Below are 19,805 nucleotides of genomic sequence, written 5' to 3' on the forward strand. Positions count from 1 at the left end.
ATTGCTTAATTTTACAACTGATATTTCTGTATATTTATATTAAAATGCATAGCCTACTTATTATTTATAAAGATTACATAGATTTAAAGGCATTTTTTTTCTGCTCATTTACAACTCAAAATACTAAGAGTGAAGAGTAGAATGAAATAGTTGTCTTCTCATTTCCCCTGCAAGAGGGAATGGTGATCAGCAACCTCATAGTTGAATCAAAACGAATACATTTGGCAGACAGGTGTAAAAATTGACCTACTGTCTATGACTTACAATGACGTTTAAGTTTTTCCCTTCTCGTGATATTTTCAGGCATTCAGCCTACTCATATCGCATTCATTCCTTAATAAAGAACCCCCTTTGAAATGTATTTTAACAACGACTTTACCAGCAGTAGCTAGCTATATCAGATGGGATCGCGATTCAAATAGTATCATCTGCTAACTGAAAATATGCCCCCAAAAACGTAAATAAGCTTGACATTTATTTAGGGGGAAATCACTCATTCATAATAATGTCAGTGGTCGCGATCATTGTCAGTAACAAGGCAAAATGCGATATAGCCCTGCTGTGTGGAGAAGCTGCCCCGGTAGATTGTAGGCTACAACTACTACTAGACTGTCTTGGTAGCGATTGTGTTGGTTGACTTTGTTACTTCCGTTGTATGGTCTAGGTGTCACAACGTGAGGTGGGGTTGGACCCAAATGCAGGGGAGTACCGAGGCATAGCGAGGAACACAGGTTTAATTCTCAAAACAGGAAACAGACAGGGTACACGCAGTGACAAAGGGTAATGCTAAGACAAAGACTGGACACAAAGCAGGAACCTAAATACACAGAAACAAACAAGACACAGGTGAACACAATGAAACTAACGACAACTGAACGAGACAGGTGACGACAATGACAGGGAAACACTAGGGCAGGGCAAAACCAAAAACAATAGGGGGGCACGGCTGTGGCCGTGACACTAGGCTGAAATGAATTATTTTCATGAACAGATTGAAGTTTAGGCTGTGGCAATGGAGTTCAGGTTAGTAGTCACTAGTCAGATAGTTTCACCTATTGAAAGACTTTTGATTTAAGTAAGGGTAGTGCCGAACATGTGCCGCCGTTTGACTTCCTACGTAGGCTACTGTAAACAGCTGTGGAGATGGGGTTTTTTAGCTACTAGACTAGGCTACTACATCGTTGCAGTGAGCTACACTGGTTTGAAACCACAGGTAATGATAATTTCACCAACAAATCGTTTACTTGTAATCTAATGTCATAATAAATCCTACAACGAAAATGTAATTGTGAGGAATGTTTATTTTAACGATTGAAAACAGATGCATCATAGACCGCTGTAGTATGTGTTGCCCGGGCAACAGAGGGTAATGTCATGATGCTAATGCTTCAGTGAAATAGTAGACTACTGTTTCCCAAAGTAGATGTAACTACTTCCTTATAACAGCTTATATCGTACATTAAACTTCACAATTGTGTTTCATATCACAAAGTAAAATGAGTAAATAGTTATCACCCTGGCCTCTTTGCTTGTGGCGTTTCTACAGCTGCCTTGCAGTAAAGCAGTTAGCCTAGCTATCTCCCAGAAGTCAACGAACTGCTAAACTAATGTTCTGCTAGAGGTAGTCACGCAATATTTCTTGACATTAGTGACGTCAGTAGCGTCATTGACTGTGGCTAGCAAGTTAGCCACCGTTAGCTTCACTTTTGCCACAAAAACTTAATCAAAACCTAAACCGTGCAACGGAACATAAATCCCAATAGAACCAACGCAATCGTGACCAAGACAAACCTTTTGACATCGACGTTGTGTATGTAGTCCAAATATTGACTGAGCCTTAGGGGCGCGAAAATAAACAATAATAATATATATGTGAGATAACAATGGTTGAGCCCTTGCCGAAGGCAAAGCACACCCAATAATAATTGTATAATAATTTAATACAATCTCAGTTCATCTATCTTTCTCTTTCGCTGTCTCTCGCTCTCTGAGGGCAGAGGGCGAACGACAAGACTCCCTTCAGAGGCCAGAGTGAATATTCCTACTGTGGGAGGAGAGGACAGGGGAGGAGAGAGGGAGGAGAGAGGAGATGAGAGAGGGAGGAGAGAAGACAGGAGAGGAGAGAGGGAGGGACAGGACAGGGGATGGGAGAGAGGGAAAGGAAGGGGAGAGTAGAAAAGAGAGGAAAGGAGAGAAAAGGACAGGGTGGGGACAGGAGAGAAGAGACAAGAAGAGGATAGACCAAAAGAGAGGGAGGGAGAGGACAAAAGAGGGAGGGTGGGGAGAGAGGAGAGAGGGGGAGTGAGGACAGGAGAGGAGAGAGGGAGGGAGAGAGGGTGAGGACAGGAGAAGGAGGGAGAGGAGAGAGGGAGGGTGAGGACAGGAGGGGAGAGAGGGACAGGAGAGAGGGAGGGAGAGGGTGAGGAGAGAGGGAGGGAGAGGAGAAGGAGGGAGAGGAGAGAGGGAGGGTGAGGACAGGAGGAGAAAGAGAGGGAGAGGAAAAAGGGAGGGAGAAGACAGGAGAAGAGACAATTGATGAAAAAGAAAAAACAAAGAGCTGACAGTTAGGGACGACTAATCACTAATCACCCAGAGTCTGGCCAAGAGCGTCCTCCTTTTAGGGACGACTAATCACTAATCACCCAGAGTCTGGCCAAGAGCGTCGTCCTTCTCACTGTTGCCTGTGCTCACACACACCCTTACACACACACACACGCAGACTGACATATATACACACACACGCTCACACAGTGCTTGAACCTGTGGCTGGTGCCAACAGCAGATAATTATAAACCCCTCTGGAGACCAGCCTGACCTACTGACCTCCTGCACACCAAGCCTGCTGGGAGGAGGGGAGAGAGGGACGGGGCAGGGGAGAAGAGAGAAGGAGAGGGGGAATGAGGAAGGATGGGGGTTGACGGGTTGTTTGGCAGGGGGTGGGGGTGGGCTGAGGGGAGGGGGGGGGAGAGGGGCAGGAACTATAGAGTCACTTTGTTAGCATTATTATATAATATTATTTTTAGTGATCTTTCACAATCTTGAACACAACAAGGATATACCTCTGTGTTGGTTTGACAATACAGAAAGATGAATCTCCTTTGTTATTCCTGCTAACCCTGCCTACTAACCTCTCTACCTCTCTTTCTCTATCCCTCCCTCCCTCTGACTCTCTATTTCTCCCTCTCTCTGTCTCTCTGTCCCATCACTTGATAGGTCTCTGTATGACATCACTGACTAGGTATGACATCACTGGATGGGAGAGTGGGAGAGAAGGAGAAAAGGAGAGAGGGGTAGAGGAGAGAGAGGGGTAGAGGAGAGAGAGGGGTAGAGGAGAGAGAGGGGTAGAGGAGAGAGAGCTGAAGGGAGAGAAAGCAGGGGTTCACCACTAGTCCCCCATGATTGATGATGATTGGGACACGATAAACCTCTTCCAACATGAACCCCCCCCACTCTCTCTCTCTCTCTCTCCCTTTCTCACTCTAAGCTATCATAGTATTTACATCTGACCTGTTCAATGTGTGTGTGGATGTGTGTTGATGTGTGGTTAAGGTTGTTTACTGGTGTGTGTGCGCGCTTGATGCATGAGTGACAGTCTGTAGGTAAGTCTGTGAAGCATCTCCAGGGTTCAGACTGATGATGCTCCCCTCTTCTCTTTGAAACTTGTCTTTAGATCTGATCACTTCCAGATGTTCAATATTAGATCTAGGGCCCTATCTTGCACCCAGTGCAATTGATTTTGTACGACGCATGTATGATTCCTATTTAGCACTCATCGCACAGCGGCCTTTTCCCTTCACAGACGCACGTTGGTAAATTTGGGAGTGAACCAGGGACGGTTCAGCGAAAAGAGGAGGCGTGTTCCGGCACAAACGTTCCCTGGTGCTATTTTGCAGTTTCAGAAAACAATTCCGCCACAGACGTATTCTAAAGTCAGTGGCGAGTTATTCAGATGCTAGTTTAAGGGCCCATGCTTGGCCCATGCGCACTGCTGGCGAGGCCAGGGTCTTCTTCCTGCGAAAGTTACATTGTTTTGATTTATTTTATGGCTGTGTTACATTTCTTTCATGTCAATGATTTTCATGAGGTATCTCTATGTATGTGGATTTGTAACGATTGTGGCAATTCCTCCCACGCCTGTTTAACCAAAGCTAATTTGGGTGGTTTTCTTCTCCCATCCCCATACAAAGTCACTTCTTTATCTTTTACGGCCCCGATGAGAACGTCGGTCTCCTCGGCTGTGAACCGCTCCTGGCGTGCGCCTGGCAAATCCACCGTTATAATAGCAATCCACCATGGAACAAGCGCGCCTGCTCTTAAAGGGAATGTGAGATGACACTCTGATTGGTTTATTGCACGTTACGCCCAAACCACACCTATGAGTAGTCCTAATGTAGCTACTTGCATGTCTTAATGTAGCTACTAGCATGAGCAACCCGCCCTCTTCAGAGGATTCAGAACGCAGCAGCCTGCCTGGTCTTCAATCTACCCAGACGCTTCCATGTTACCCCGCTCCTCATCTCCCTCCACTGGCTACCCATCAACGCCCGTATCAGATTCAAGACCCTGGTACTAACCTTCCGAGCAGTGAATGGGACTGCACCCGACTACATCAAGTCTTTCCTCAAGCCTTACACCCCCACCCGCCACCTACGGTCTTCTTCAGACAACCGCCTGGTGGTCCCACCACTCAAGACTGCCCGGTCCCAACACAAGCTCTTCTCCTGCCTGGCCCCCCAATGGTGGAATCAACTCTCCACCTCCATCAGGGACACTGACTGTCTCCCCACTTACAAGAAAAGGCTCAAGACACACTTGTTCCGGGAGTACAACGGTACTTAGGAATGGTTTGCTGGTCCCAATGTTAGTGTCCTCAAGGATCACAATGACTTTTATTTAGAGACTTGTTGCTCTTGTTGGTAGTGGTAACTGATTTAAATTGGTGTACTTGTGAAATATTTTTTACTGCTGCTTACTTTTGTACAGGTACTCTTGCACTTATAGCGATTCATGTTGTTTAATTGTGGTTGTTCACAATACGTGCTTCATGTTTTGGCTACCCGCAATGTTTTTGGGGCTACGTTGTTGTTATGATCAGTGACCTATGCACTTTGTAAAGCTCTCTCTTGGAAGTCGCTTTGGATAAAAGCGTCTGATAAATGAATACATGTAAATGTACTTCAGACCATTTTAGATTTGCGTCGAGCGCAGGAGTCATTTATCCCGCCGGGTAAATGCCGGTATCATAGCAACAGCGCTTGAGTTCCGCCCACAAAGTTACTTGCTTTTCGCGTTTGATACTTGCGTTTCAGATCGTTAATATAGAGCCCATTATTTCTCTCTACGTTTCTGTCTCTCCCTGAATGTCTTGCCCTCTGTCTGTTTATACGTCACTTTCTGTTTACACATCATTATCTATTTTTATGTCTATCTTTCGTCTCTGTCTCTGTGTCTTTCAGTCTTTCAATATTCTCCCCCACTCTCTGCATCTCCTTCCATCTCTTCACTCTCTAGGGGATGAGCATAAAGACCACTCACCATCCGAATCACCGAAAAACAACCTTCCTCTCTTCCTTTCACTCCATCCTCTACATCTCCCTCTCCCCCAGGCCCTCTCTCTTGCTGACCTCAGATTCACCTCTCACACTCCCTTCAGACCCCCCACACACCTCTCACACTCCATTCAGACCCCCCCACACACACCTCTTACACTCCCTCCAGACCCCCCCACACACTCTCACCTGACTCGCTAGCCTCAGCCACACCTAGCCTCAGCCTCAGCCCCAATGCAACAGAAGCTCCTCTTCTCCAAATGAAATTCTTTGGAAAGTCATTTTATATCACCCTTTGAACGTGCACTGAACTGTAAACCTCCCTGTTGGAGACCAAATACAGAGCTGGGAGTAGGGGGGTCAAGGGGGTGGGGGTCAAGGGGTGGGGGCGGGCAAGGAGGAGAATTATAATTATTTGCAGGCCTTTGGTATTAACCCAAACACCATAGCTGTCGGTGGGGGTGGGGGGCTGGGGGCTAGCGGCAAACATTCAGTGTTAATTGGCACTTTGTTAACTCAGTGCTTCCTTTTGTGGGGGAAGTGGATAAGAGGGAGGGATGGATAGAGAGAGAGGGGGAGTGAGAGGTAGATAGAGTGAGAGGGAGAGAGAGAGAAAGCCAGCTCTTGTTGAGGGTGTTTATGGTTCACTTATTTTGTTAATTGGTTTTTCTATCCTCAATGAAAAAAGAGAAAAAGAAGAATTCATGTTACACCCAGCTTCCCTCCCTCCCTCCCTCCCCCTTCTCTCTTTCTCTCCCTGTTTCTCCTTCCCAGCCTCCCTCCCTCCCTACGTCCTCTATACCTCTTTCTCTCCCTGTTTCTCCTTCCCAGCCTCCCTCCCTCCCTACGTCCTCTATACCTCTTTCTCTCCCTGTTTCTCCTTCCCAGCCTCCCTCCCTCCCAACTTCTCTATACCTCTTTCTCTCCCTGTTTCTCCTTCCCAGCCTCCCTCCCTCCCTACGTCCTCTATACCTCTTTCTCTCCCTGTTTCTCCTTCCCAGCCTCCCTCCCTCCCTACGTCCTCTATGCCTCTTTCTCTCCCTGTTTCTCCTTCCCAGCCTCCCTCCCTCCCTACGTCCTCTGACCCCCCAGCCCCTGCTCTGCTCAGTGACCATCCCTAAGCTCCAACACAGCCACAACACCAGGGTTAGAGCTCCAACACAGCCACAACACCAGGGTTAGAGCTCCAACACAGCCACAGCTAGGAGGAGGAGAGGAGGAGGGTGAGAGGAGGAGGAAGAAGGAGAGGATGAAGGTGCAGGTTAGGAGGAGGAGAGGAGCAGGTTAGGAGGAGGAGAGGAGGGAGGAGCAGGTTAGGAGGAGGAGAGGAGGAAGGAGCATGTTAGGAGGAGGAGCAGGTTAGGAGGAGCAGGTTGGGAAGAGTAAAGGAGGGAGTAGCAGGTTAGGAGGAGGAGAGAATGGAGGAGCAGTTTAGGAAGAGGAGAGGAGGGAGGAGCAGGTTAGGAGGAGGAGAGGAGGAGCAGGTTAGGAGGAGGAGAGGAGGGAGGAGCATGTTAGGAGGAGCAGGTTAGGAAGAGTAAAGGAGGGAGGAGCAGGTTAGGAGGATGAGAGGAGGGAGGAGCAGGTTAGGAGGAGGAGAGAATGGAGGAGCAGTTTAGGAAGAGGAGAGGAGGGAGTAGCAGGTTAGGAGGAGGAGAGGAGGAGCAGGTTAGGAGGAGGAGAGGAGGGAGGAGCATGTTAGGAGAAGGAGAGGAGGGAGGAGCATGTTAGGAGGAGGAGAGGAGGGAGGAGCATGTTAGGAGGAGGAGAGGAGGGAGGAGCAGGTTAGGAGGAGGAGAGGAGGGAGGAGCAGGTCCCAGCTTGAGGTTGTTTACCCCCAACAGTTCTAGTCTGCTGGTTGTCAATGACAACGTTCCAGAACGTTCTCTGCATGGCCTTGTGGTACACCCTTCCTCCTCCTCTCCTTTAACCCTGCTCGCTATTCTAGAACAACACCAATCTCTCTCTCTTCAAGTGGAGGGGTGGTGAGGGGGTGAGGCCCATGCAGGCCAGGCTGAAAGGCCCAGGTGGTGAGGGGGTGAGGCCCATGCAGGCCAGGCTGAAAGGCCCAGGTGTTTCTCCATTGTGTGGGAGTGAATGGGCCAGACCCCTCCTCACCCTCCCCCTCCTCACAGTCCCCCTCTTCACCCTCCCCCTCATTTATTTTGGTCCATCCCTCTATCCTTTGCCTACCTCCTCAGCTTTCCCTAAGCCTGACCCTACCTCCTCACCTACCACTCTCTCCATCCTCCCTTCCACCTGGAGGGGAGAGATGAAAGAAGTTAGAGAGAGCAGTAAATAGAAACAGATAGAAAAGGGGAAAGAGTAAGACAGAGTGATATATATCAAAACACAAAGACAGACAGGAATAGAGAGAGAGATAGAGAGACAGGGGGAGCGGGACATGAATGACCTGTGGACAAGACTGTAGGTTCTACACTTCAGGAAGTCCACTGCTGAGAACTAGGCCAGGACACGCATACACATCCAGGACTTACACACACACACACACTGGGCGTGTGTAGTATAGCATGAACTCATCCATGAGTGTGTGTGTGTCCCTAAGAAGATACAGGAGGTGGCTGGTGGATGTAGAACCATCAGGAGCACTAAGCTGTTGCAGGTGTTCCTGGCTGCTCTCCCAAGATCTTGAATTATCTCATCATCCAGCAGGGAGCTCCATATGTGTGTGATGGCTATGTTGATTCTCCAGATGTTCAGTACTATCTCATCATAGGGTTAGGGTCTCATCATACTATCTCATCATAGGGTTAGGGTCTCATCATACTATCTCATCATAGGGTTAGGGTCTCATCATACTATCTCATCATAGGGTTAGGGTCTCATCATACTATCTCATCATAGGGTTAGGGTCTCATCATACTATCTCATCATAGGGTTAGGGTCTCATCATCTTATCATCAAACCCCAACATGTACCCCCAGAGAGACTGACTGGATAAAGGAGGGGGGGGGGGGGGAGATAGATGGTTGTGTTGTTCTGTGTGGTTGTGTGTTAGAGGTTGTGTGTGTGTGTATGTGGTTGGTTCAGTGACAGACCTGACTAGGTCATCAGGAGGAACAGGTTCCTCTTTTGCGCTGAAGTTGTTCACTTCCTTTCCTGAGACACTGCTGCCCTTGTGTGGTAGAGATGGCAACTACAGCTTAGAGAGCAGGGAAGTGCCCAGTCTGGTCATGTCACCTGTTCATCATGCTAACTCTTCAGACCTGAAGAGTTCCCCCTGTCCCTCGTCACACACGCACACACGCACGCACACACGCACACACGCACTCTCTCTCTCTCTCTCTCTCTCTGTCCCACACAAACACACATATATATATATGAGTGTAGGAACAAGGCCCGTAACACCATATTTAATACAGAACGTGGATGAAACAGCCATCTCAGCTAACATGTGGATTTATAGGACATGCAACAGCCTTAAAACCCTTAGATGACATTGTGTGTGTCCTCAGGGAGTGTAGTTGTAGGAGCTCCTCATGACCCAGTCTCTCACAGAGGGTGCCCAGTCTCTCACCAGGGCCAGGAGGTGGAGGTACTGGGGGTAGTAGGTCTCTGCCTGCCGGCTGGCCCCCACCCTCAGCAGGGCCAGTGCTGCCTCACTGGCTGGGTAAGCTGGGATGGTGACCATGTCCCTGGAACACACACACACACACGGTTGCTCTGTAAATACTGGTAAACAAAGACCTTCCTTGACTGCTAAAATCCTGTTAGAACTGATGATCTGCTGGACTTCCTACAGTAGCATCACCCAGATGAACGTGAAGGTAAATCACATGTAACGCTGGTGAAGTCACCTGACTTTCTCCATGGCATTGTCGGTGTCGATGAGGCCCAGGGTGGCGATGGAGATGGACACGTTGCTGTTCTTCATTGCCAGCTCCTGCTGCAGAGTCCCAAAGAACCCGTTCAGGGCGAACTTGGTGGAGGAGTAGGGCGCCACGAACGGAGAGGACATCTTAGCTGAGAAGACAGATAGGACTCAAATCGGCTGTTCAATGTCGGTCAGTTATGTAGCTTAGTAGACCAGTTCTGATGCTTTATAGGTCAGTTATGCAGCGTGATGGTGGTAAGGTGGTGCAGGAAACGGACCCAGCAGAGACGACACGACGACCAGAGACCCTCCGCTGGGCTCCAGCAGTGGCAGAGCTGCCTTCGCCATCTGCACGTAGCTCAGGAAGTTCACCTGCAGAGGGATACACACACACACGGTAAACACACATACAAACAGTGAACAAACACACACACACACACATATATAGTAAACACACACATACAGTGAACACACGTATTGAATCCACAGACAAACACAACACTTTAGTTAAACCCTACAACAGTAGCATAGTTGTGTATGTCCTGTATAACCTGTTTGACGCAGCGCTGCTGCCCCTCACCTGCATCAACCAGCGCAGGTGCTGTATGTCTCCGTCCCACATGCTGAAGGGGCTGGAGCCGATGTGGTTGAGCACCACCACATCCAGTCCCCCCAGGAGGTCTGCAGCCAACCCCACGGCTCGCTCAGCATCTTGGGGTTCAGCCATATCCAACACCAGGTAGCGGGCCTGCTGGGCCCCTAGCACCTGGCAACGTTCTGACACCTGCCCCACGGTAGCCAGTCAGGACACACCACTATATCAGCAGCCAATCAGAGCACATCATTACAACCAATCAAAACATGAGCCCTTCCCAGCCATGCCCCTCACCCTGTGTAGGACATGCTCCCTGCGTGCTGTGATCACCAACTGGGCTCCGAGGCGGGCATAGTGATAGGCAGTCTGCTCCCCGATGCCTGTGCTGGCTCCAGTCACGAACACTCTGGCTCCTCTCAGAGACTCTGCACAACGTAAACAGCTAACAGGAAACAGCTAACAGGAAACAGGTAACAGCTAACAGGAAACAGCTAACAGGGAACAGCTAACAAGAAACAACAGCTACTAGAGGACTTTTGTGACCACACAATAAGCCTTTATGCATTCTGCAGCCATCTCTCATTCAAATACAGTAAACCAAAAATACCACCCAGATAAGCCAGGGGCCAGCCAGGGAGAATCCTAGTCTTCTATCATATCACATGAACGCAGTCTGCACCAGAGAGACAACACTCACACTCACAAGACTAAGTGAGACCAATCATATACGATTACACGTCCAAGCAAGAGAACACTTACTCCTCTGACCAACCAACTTCAGGCGTTAAACCATTCTAGAACAGTCAGATGCGTTTCTAAATATGGCTCGTTGATCATTGGTTGGTTCTCTTCCTGTGTCATGCAGCAGTAAGAACACTTGGTCACCTGACAACTACACTACGGGAACAAAGAAGGTTATCTGAGCTCACATGTAAAACTGGCCGGTCAGAAACTAATAGTCAAGTCACAGGATTATTGGGTGTGCTTTGCCTTCTGAAAGGGCACAACCATTAGGTACGTTTGACATTGACTGCGGCTGCATGAAACGACCGGCGAGAGTAGCCGCTTGCAGTCGGGGAGGAGTTGAAAACGGCTCTGTGAAGTCGGACATTTCAGTTTCTCGTGGATTGCTGCGTTGACGTCAGTCACGGACGATTAAGCGCTGTTTGCTTACTTTACTTTATTTATAATTACACGTAGTCTTTCCGTTAGTGAAGAGGCGGAATAAAACCCTTTCTTCCATAAATTTTTTATTCAATTAAACAGTTTGGTCCGGATTTGAGCATTGGCGAAACTGTCAGAATAATTACAAAACATGCGTCAAAGTTGTCGTGTGTGAGTCTGGCCAATCATGAAATAGCTGTGTCGTCACTAGAACCCGTACAGTTGCTCTTGGGAAAATGCGCTCGGCTACACAGCCGGCAGTTCTCGAATCGATCTCACGGTACTTTGATGGCGACGTCACAGTTACCTAACCTTGGCGCTGTCTCGAGTCGGACAAAAAGTCTAACCAGAATTCACTATTTCAAGTCAGCTGCCTGCAGCCGGCTGCATGAAGTCAGTCCATGTCCATCGCACCTATAGTTTTCTCACATATATTTTATTATTATTTTTTATTTTTTTTAAATAACCCCTAAAACTTAAGTCAATTTTTGGACTACATAGACAACCTAGGTGTCAAACGTTTTGTCTTGGTAGCGATTGAGTTGCTGGTATTGGGATTTACGTTCCGTTTTACGGTTTAAGCAGATATTACGTTTTTTGTGGCGAAAAGTGAAGCTAACGGTGGCTACTGACGCCACTGACGCCACAGAAATATCAGTTGTAAAATGTAATTTAAATACGGACCCCTGCAACCAACGCAAGCAAGCACACCCTACAATTTCCCCAGAAATTGTACCCTCTCTTGTTACCATTGTAATAGTCACATGTATCTGCTTCTAAAGCCCAGCACCTAGTTCAGTGTGGTAAGACAGGGTCAGTGTGGTGAGACAGGTCTCTCTTACCTGGGTCAAAGGTGGGTGCATTCCACTGGACCGCAAGAAACACACCAAGAGCTCCAACAAGAAAAAGTTTAGATAACGTTCTCATCCTGAGATTAGACAATGCTCTCTGGCACGTATCTTCAAACAGGGACTCCTGTGGTCCAGCAACTCTGCAGCAACTAAAGAAATCGGACTTGTTTTTAAGGAAAAGTTTGTCCAGTGTGGCTTCCTCTTGCTGTGCAGCTCAACACCCCACCCCCAAAAGATAAGAGGATTATTGAACTTGAAGCAGGCGGAGTCTAATGTTATAACGAGCCTCTTTGAGTTCCAAAGCAAATGAACATTCATTTTTCATGTGACCGTGGGCCCTGTTCTAAACCAAACAAATCGACTACTCCCTATCTATCAGACCCTCTCATGCACTACCTCGCCTGATTCATAAGCGCGAGACTTAGGTCTGTGTTACATCTCACTCTTACGCACACAAATTACATAATCTTTTTTTATATAATTTTTCAAATTCTCCAAATAAGCAACAATGAAATGTATGTGATCTAACAGGTTGTGGTGACGTCGAATCAGCTTCTGGGATATTTACGTTGCGCGATAAAAAAAAAAAAAAAACTTTATTAACACAACGGGGTAGCAGTTGCCCTTCAGCAAATCGAGACAGCGCACTGTACAGCACGTCATCTAATGCAGGCCCGTGTAACAAGATAGCTACGGATTCCCCCCAAAATCTGCACATAATTGTCCAGTTACACGTTCGGTGGTGAAGATATGGCGGCCAAGCTTTTACCGGTTGTGAAGTAAGTGTCTTCTAACGTTAACGGTCTCATTTGACTGAGCTGGAAGGAGCCGTTCCAACCATAGCTAGCTATAAATTATAGCTACTGTAGCTACGTTAATCCGCATAGGCAGGTAGGTACCCTGTAGTTTCATTTGTGTAGCTAGATACCTAGGAAAGTTGACAAAATCCAGTATTGTATATGATATGCAGTTTTATTGTTACTTTCATTATTATTACAGACTAGTGATTTCAGTAAGCATCTAAACTTCCAGTGGGTTGTGGCCTGCCAGCTTTCTTTGTCAATATCTGATTGTTAAGGTGTTTTCAACCACCTATCTCTGTTCTCTGAATATAATACTGAGCTAAATGAATCGTTAGGTTGGCCACCAAGGTGACCGTCGCGGGAGGGGCTCTTTATGTAGCCTACGACTCAGGTCTACTCGGAGGCAGCGCGCAAGGCTCCGAGGTTCTCAGCAAGGCTAAGGCAGCTATCCCTCCTGCCGTAGACGAGTGGATGAAGTACTTTGGCCTGGAGGTACAGTCATTGGTTCGCCATCAGGGAAAGCGAGAAAGAATTACTTGTTTTTTGCCGTATGTGTCAAACGGGTATGAATTTGACATGTCTTTGATACACTTCAGCTCCCAGCTATTCCGAAGGTCGCTTTCGCCCCGGTTGAATCCTGGAACTCCGGTGAGTCCAACTACTGTCCGATTAGAGGTTTTTAAGTTAATTATAAAACTGTTGTGTTGGGTTGTCTAAATAAAAACGTTCCTGACCTGTATCGTGGTAATGGTGGTGTTTCTAATCATCCTCTGTGTTTCAGGTGTACGCGCCTCCATCTCCTTCCTGTCCCTTGCGCCCACAAGAGCAGGAGAGATCAGCAGCCAGAGCGTGCAGTACCTGAAGAACCTGACCAAATAATATCGTCTCCTGGCAACATCACCCCGCGTAGGAATCACATAATATTAACGATCTCAAAGCCTGGCAGGAAGCAATATGACTTGCCCTGAAAATAATGCCAAACCCAGAAAGATTTCCACACCATAAAGAAGCATCGTAATGATTTAAGTGCTTACAGCAGTTACTAAACTGGATGCAGGACACACTGAATGCTATGTAACTGTCTACCAGAGAAGAAAATTTGCATTGAAGTGATTAGATTGTTTGGGAAAGTCATCCAGTGTCCAGTCAGACACAGCAAGAGCCCTCCTTAAACAAGCTCACCCTAGTGTGGGCTTGTGTTTAAAAATATTTGTATTCATCTCCTGAACTCTAACATATTTAGTTTGTTCTTGCTTTAGCCAGAGCCCAAAACTCAACAATTCACCTATTTTATACACAAATAATGTCTGTTTTGTATATATAATTAATTCACCATGACTGTAAAATAAACCCTAAATGTGTTATGTAGTTTTCTGTTTGTTGAAGTAGTTATGTACAAGAAGTTCAGAAGTAAGCTCATGATCAATGTGCAAAAAACTTTATTATTCATGACAGAATAATAACAGGATGGTTGAATCCTACTGGTCTAGAGGAGGAACATAGAGCACAACCTCCCTTCCTCTGTCTCCCCGTCTCCCATGAGACTAGCCTCCCTCCTCACTGCAACACAGAAGGCTCTGAGCCACCAGAAGCAGAGACCCTAACCCATCAGGGCCCTGGTCTGCTCCAGCTTCAGGGTCCGTCTGCAGACGAGGAGGCTGCAGCCTGACAGCTAGAAAGGTGAAACCACAGGTGACTTGTCCTGTCTTCTTCCAACCTGGAGACACGAGGGGGCTGGTGCCAGCGTGAGCACAGCCTGTTGTGTTAGATCAGAGACTAACGACCTCAAACAGGATATAAACAAAATCATAATATGAATAATTTAAATAATCTCTTTGTAGCCAGTCCAGTGATGCATTTGGGTTATTTGTCCGAACCTTGCTCTGAAATGGCTCACGTTGCTCCACCGTGACTAGGACACTAGAACTGAGACGATGTGTGTCTTTGGGTGAGTTGTGTCACAATATCAACAGACACACAACACACAGAAACAAGCTGGTGTTTCTATGGGATATTTACATAATGATCACAACAGTACACGTCACTATACACAACACAAAAACTAACGAGATACAGTATTCTGAAGGTGTTAAAAGCGTTTTATAACTAGATTAGAACTTCTCTTTTCTCCATGCACTTAATTTAGAATTAAAAGTATTTGCAGAAATATGACAGTAACCCTTCGACTACAAAAAGCATGTTTGTGAAATCATGTATCAGTTTGAAGCATTATATGACTATACTTGTAGTGCTGCCTATAATATCACCATTCATAGGATACAAACCGATCAACAAGAATCAACGATCAACTGATCGATAACAATTTCATATCAACAAAAAAAAAAAAACTCATACTGCATGACCCTAGAACATTGCACATATTCTTAAAAATTGACAAATGGGTTATCATTACCGTGGGTAGGGTTAGCCTAACCATCACCCAAAACCCCTTTTTCCACCTTTGACACGTCTGTATGGTCTGTTTAAACAGAGCCGGCTAATACTGGGCAGAACCTCTCCTCCCTCTGGTTCACACTGTTGCTATGGTTACAGCCCACACAGGGTTTCTATGCAGTCCCTTGGCATGAGCGCCTTAAGCCCCTCCCCCAATCCTCTCAAGCCCCTCCCCCAATCCTCTCAAGCCCCTCCCCCGATCCTCTCAAGCCCCGCTCCCATCTCCTCACAAGCCCCGCCTCCAGCTCTTCAGCTTGAAGCAAAGCCCCCGGTGGATATTGTTGGTATAGCATTTTTGTTTTGGCACACTGCTCTTTCCAATCATTCTATTAACTCCAATCAAAACAAATACAACTACCCGAACTGTTTCTGGTTCTCAAACCTGGCTCAAAATAATAGCTCTTTCATGAAATGTTTTTTCTGAAGACCCCAAGCTTCAATGCGCCACTGAGCAGTTTCCATAGAAACAAACGGGATGCCATCTTTAACCAGCTGTGATGCTTGTCTACTTAATAATAAATCTATGGTTTGACTTCATACATTATGAAAATGGCTGCAGCTGGGTTTTACCATGCAGAAATGCTGATAAGAGATCAACTTTTGGGCTGCGTATAACCAATCACAACACTTTAAAACTTCTTCCCCTGGGGTAAAAACGAGCATCTCTGTCCACGCCCCACGCAGACTGGTCCGTAACCAAAGCAACTGTGTGAACCTGGCGTCGGGCTCAGGAGGATGGGTGGCGGGCGAACACGCCGCCATGGCAACGTGACTCGAAAGGCACTTTGATGATGTGCAAGGGACTTTAGTTTGTAATCTACCAATGAGATGTTGCCTCAGTGAGGATGAGCTCTAGCCCCGGCCAATCACAGGGCCCGTTACTGAGGAGCGCTAGCCCAGGCCAATCACAAGGCTCGTTACTGAGGACCTCTCAGACAAGTCTAGTCTCCGTGGTCACCTAGGTTACTGTGGTCTCCCCTGCCAGACCAACTCATCTGCTGTTCTGCTCAGGTTGGACAACCCTACAAGTGTGTACAGTATGTGTGTTTGAGTGTGTGTACAGTACGTGTTTGTGTGTGTACAGTGAGTGTTTGTGTGTGTGTACTGTACGTGTGTGTACAGCATGTGTGTTTGTGTGTGTAAGAGAGTGGTGATACAAACTGTGGCTCCGATAATAATAAATGATTGTCTATGAAGTCGTTAATAAATAACAGCTGCACACTGAGAGAGAGGCGGGGTTGTCACAACACCACCGTGGTTCCTGCTCTGCTCTTCCACACCACCAGCCTCTCTGGCCCATATGGGACCAGAATGTTTTTTTGGGGGGCAGCTTTCCCAATAATATTCATATAATTTATATTATTAATAATAATAATACTACATTGTTTGTGTAAGCTTGTATGAGGCCAAGTGTTAGCAAGTGGTCCAGAGCACCCAGTCAGAGCCTGCTCACACTGTCCCTCCAGACGGCTTCTCCTGAGCCTCCCTACACACCACCCTCTAGTGGCCAAACCTGGCATTGCTACAGTTTCGCTCAGCATTACCCATGACAGAAACTAAAGAAGTTACACCTGCTGAAAGATGAAAGCATACTGGTTTAAAACCACAGACATTAAAATAACAGTTTCTCTCTCTGTGAGGTCACACAGAGAGTGAAGGGGGGTGATGACTCGGGGGAAGTATCTGTCTCTAGGTGGTCTTGACCAGGTCATAGACGTGGATGTGAAAGTCATCGTCATATTTGATATAGTAGACGGAGGGCTTGGCTGGGACCTGGTAGATCACCAGGCCGGTCCTCTTCACCCCCTTGTCAGTCACGTACTCCACCTGCTTACCCACAAGGCTCTCTGTCTCTTCCCCAGGCTTACGGTCAGCTGGGAGCAGGTGCTTGTTCTCTGAGAAGGGGGAGAGGAAGGTCACCACACAGCACAGGACCTGCTTTACTAAGAGACCTCACACAAAGAGATTGTGTGTGTCTGCGTGTGTGTGAGAGAGAGAAAAAACTAGTTGTAACCAGTTAATTAAAGACTACACAGAGCTTGATGTAAATGAGAAATGAAGGAAATCTATGGACAAAGGGCTTACAGCAAGTCTTGCCGCTAGATATGTATCTCAATGTCATAACCTGAGGGACAGTGAACCAACCTTGTATGATTGTTAAAACATTTCTGTATCTTAACATGCACTTATCTGTTACTTTTCTACAGTCTCCAACTCACTATGCTACTGCTATTTTGTCATATTATTATTGTTGGACTCCATATGATGATATTTATGTTAAAATGTCCCTTCAATGTGGACTGCTTTGGAAATACTGCTCAACCCGAACTGTCATGCCAATAAAGCATTCTCAACTGAAATGAACTGAGAGAGAGTGCGTGTGTGTGTGTGAGAGAGAGAGAGAGAGAGACGGACAGACTGAGAAAGACAAACAGACAGACAGAGAGAGAGAGAGACAGACAGAGAGAGAGAGACATAAAGACAGACAAAGAGAGAGAGAGACAGAGAGAGAGAGAGAGACATAAAGACAGACAAAGAGAGAGAGACAGAGAGAGAGAGACAGAAAGACAGACAAAGAGAGAGAGAGACAGACAGACAGACACAAAGAGAGACACAGAGAGAAAGAGAGACATACAGAAAGACAGATAGACAGACAGACAGAGACAGACAGACAGAGAGAGAGACAGACAGGTGCTGCGTCTCACCGGCCTCAGGCAGGATGCGCAGGTCTCCGTCTGCATAGTCGTCCCACAGCTGGTACATGTAGAGCACGGGGTCCTTCTCGTAGGTGATGTAGTACCAGTGGGTCATGATGGGGGCGCGGGACAGAACCATCCCCCTCCACTCGTTCTTCTCCCCGTCCTCCTTCTCAAACAGGTGCTCCACCGCCTTCCCCACCAGCTCCTCAGCCCCGGGGGGAACCCTGATTCGGTTGTTGACTGAGGAGAGGGGAGGGACAGTAAGAGAGAGAGAGACACAGAGAGACGCACAAACACAGAGAGTTGCACACACACAGAGAGACGCACACAGAGAGAGAGAGATATGCTCTGCTGACAGGAACCAGAACTCACCCACTTTCTCTGAGAGCACCTGTAGGCTGGACACCCTCTCGTCCTTGAACAGCTCGATGCCATAGACGCAGTCGAAGCCGTCGTACTTGACCATGAAGAGGGCGGGGTTGACCCCCAGACGGTCCAGCACTGTGCCCTTCCACTTGCTCTGGGTGCCCTTTTCATGCCAGTTGTGCTGGATACGCACTCCCAGGATGCAGTTGGGGTCCGGGGTCATGGTGTCGCTCAGCTCACCGCTGCTCCGTTTCCTATTAGACAGACAGACAGAGTGGGAGGGAGGGATGGGTGATCAAAGCCGGCCATGAGGTTACTGATGACATTGGTTTAGGGTTAGTTGGGACCTCAACCCTAACCCTTGGCTGGAACAGTTCTCTCTATTTTTCTCACTGTCTTTTTATGGTTATATTTCTCTCTCACACACACACACACAAAATGAAAGCAGTGCATTTTGGGAGGGATGATTCCACATACCTGCCCCTTTTCTTGGACATGCCTCCAGACATTCAAATGCTACTGATAAAGAGATAGAGAAACAGAGGCGACAGAGAGAGGGAGAAAAGCACAGTGAATATCAGAGTAAATCAGTGCGCAAAAAGAGAGAACTGTTTTATTATTGGCTGAGATTGACAACCTGAACAGCCAATGGCCTTGCTTGACGAATAACTTCCTGGTTATTTGCCTGTGTGCATTACGCATTTATGGAGGTCAGTCACTAAAACATACAGTTTCACACACACACACACACACACACACACACACACACACACACACACACACACAACCAAAGAGACACACCTATTCTAAAAGCAACACAGTTCATGCACCATTAAATACTGTCTCTTATACCTCATTTGTTATAATCGGTCAAATCACCAATTCATAAACTGCTAAACGTTCGGCTACAGGGACAACGGGATCAAAACCAGATGTGTTCTGCCTTACTTCAACTTCAATATTATAATACGTCAGCCATCACCATTGGGTCAGAAATGAAACATGAAGATATGGCTGAAAAATTTGCTTTTACCGATTCGTCGCCGTTTCACAATAATAGCTCATATTACCTAAATAGCCACAGTATCATTGACACAGCGCTAATGTTAGCTGTAGCTAGCGCACACCTGGGACTGTCCGCGCAATAACACTGTAGGTTATCAATAATTCTAGCTAGCTAGCATACCTATAAACTCCCCACTGCAGCTGTTCATTAATATCCTGAACATGAGGGTTTAAAGCGCAGCCATGACTCCTGTACATCGATATTTTGATACAATCCATGCCGTTCAGTAAATCACATTACCTGAACACGAATTTCATGCCAGTATTATTCAATTCTTCCTGCAGAGAAATGCAGACTACCGCCCATGCAAACCTCGCGAAACCTATGGAAAATGGGAGGCCAGTTCCTCGGGAGAAAAAACTACAACTCCCACAGTGGCGTAGCCGTGATGGCCGTAGAAAGTTAAGTGAACTTGAGTGTAAT

At 47.0% G+C, this 19,805-nt stretch overlaps 3 protein-coding genes across 6 annotated transcripts; 1 reads left to right on the forward strand and 2 right to left on the reverse strand.

The window, feature by feature from the left end:
* Positions 1-8,895: 8,895 nt before the first annotated feature.
* LOC124488501 (hydroxysteroid 11-beta-dehydrogenase 1-like protein) lies at positions 8,896-12,530 on the reverse strand. Its single transcript, XM_047051128.1, has 6 exons — positions 11,986-12,530; positions 10,274-10,404; positions 9,965-10,168; positions 9,663-9,756; positions 9,368-9,533; positions 8,896-9,205 (listed from the first exon to the last, which is right to left on the reverse strand). The coding sequence occupies exons 1-6, from the start codon at positions 12,068-12,070 to the stop codon at positions 9,022-9,024; spliced, it is 864 nt and encodes a 287-aa protein (XP_046907084.1). The 5' UTR covers positions 12,071-12,530; the 3' UTR covers positions 8,896-9,021.
* A 66-nt stretch (positions 12,531-12,596) lies between these two features.
* Positions 12,597-14,165, forward strand: micos13 (mitochondrial contact site and cristae organizing system subunit 13). Its single transcript, XM_047051134.1, has 4 exons — positions 12,597-12,773; positions 13,133-13,289; positions 13,394-13,445; positions 13,579-14,165. Exons 1-4 carry the CDS (start codon positions 12,745-12,747, stop codon positions 13,674-13,676), a joined length of 336 nt encoding a protein of 111 aa, XP_046907090.1. The 5' UTR covers positions 12,597-12,744; the 3' UTR covers positions 13,677-14,165.
* Positions 14,166-15,287: 1,122 nt separating this feature from the next.
* On the reverse strand, positions 15,288-19,728 carry zmp:0000000521 (spindlin-1). 4 transcript variants are annotated; one of them, XM_047051130.1, is made up of 5 exons: positions 19,623-19,728; positions 18,794-18,835; positions 18,323-18,570; positions 17,957-18,190; positions 15,288-17,146 (listed from the first exon to the last, which is right to left on the reverse strand). In XM_047051130.1, exons 2-5 carry the CDS (start codon positions 18,823-18,825, stop codon positions 16,941-16,943), a joined length of 720 nt encoding a protein of 239 aa, XP_046907086.1. In that variant the 5' UTR covers positions 18,826-18,835; positions 19,623-19,728; the 3' UTR covers positions 15,288-16,940. The 4 variants fall into 4 exon arrangements, with proteins under 4 accessions (XP_046907086.1, XP_046907087.1, XP_046907089.1 ...); XM_047051131.1 differs by having other exon boundaries at positions 18,794-18,832; positions 19,623-19,727; XM_047051133.1 differs by lacking the exon at positions 19,623-19,728 and adding an exon at positions 19,503-19,616 and having other exon boundaries at positions 18,794-18,832.
* Positions 19,729-19,805: the final 77 nt, after the last annotated feature.

Source organism: Hypomesus transpacificus, unplaced genomic scaffold (assembly GCF_021917145.1).
Source record: "Hypomesus transpacificus isolate Combined female unplaced genomic scaffold, fHypTra1 scaffold_139, whole genome shotgun sequence".
Taxonomy (NCBI): domain Eukaryota; kingdom Metazoa; phylum Chordata; class Actinopteri; order Osmeriformes; family Osmeridae; genus Hypomesus; species Hypomesus transpacificus.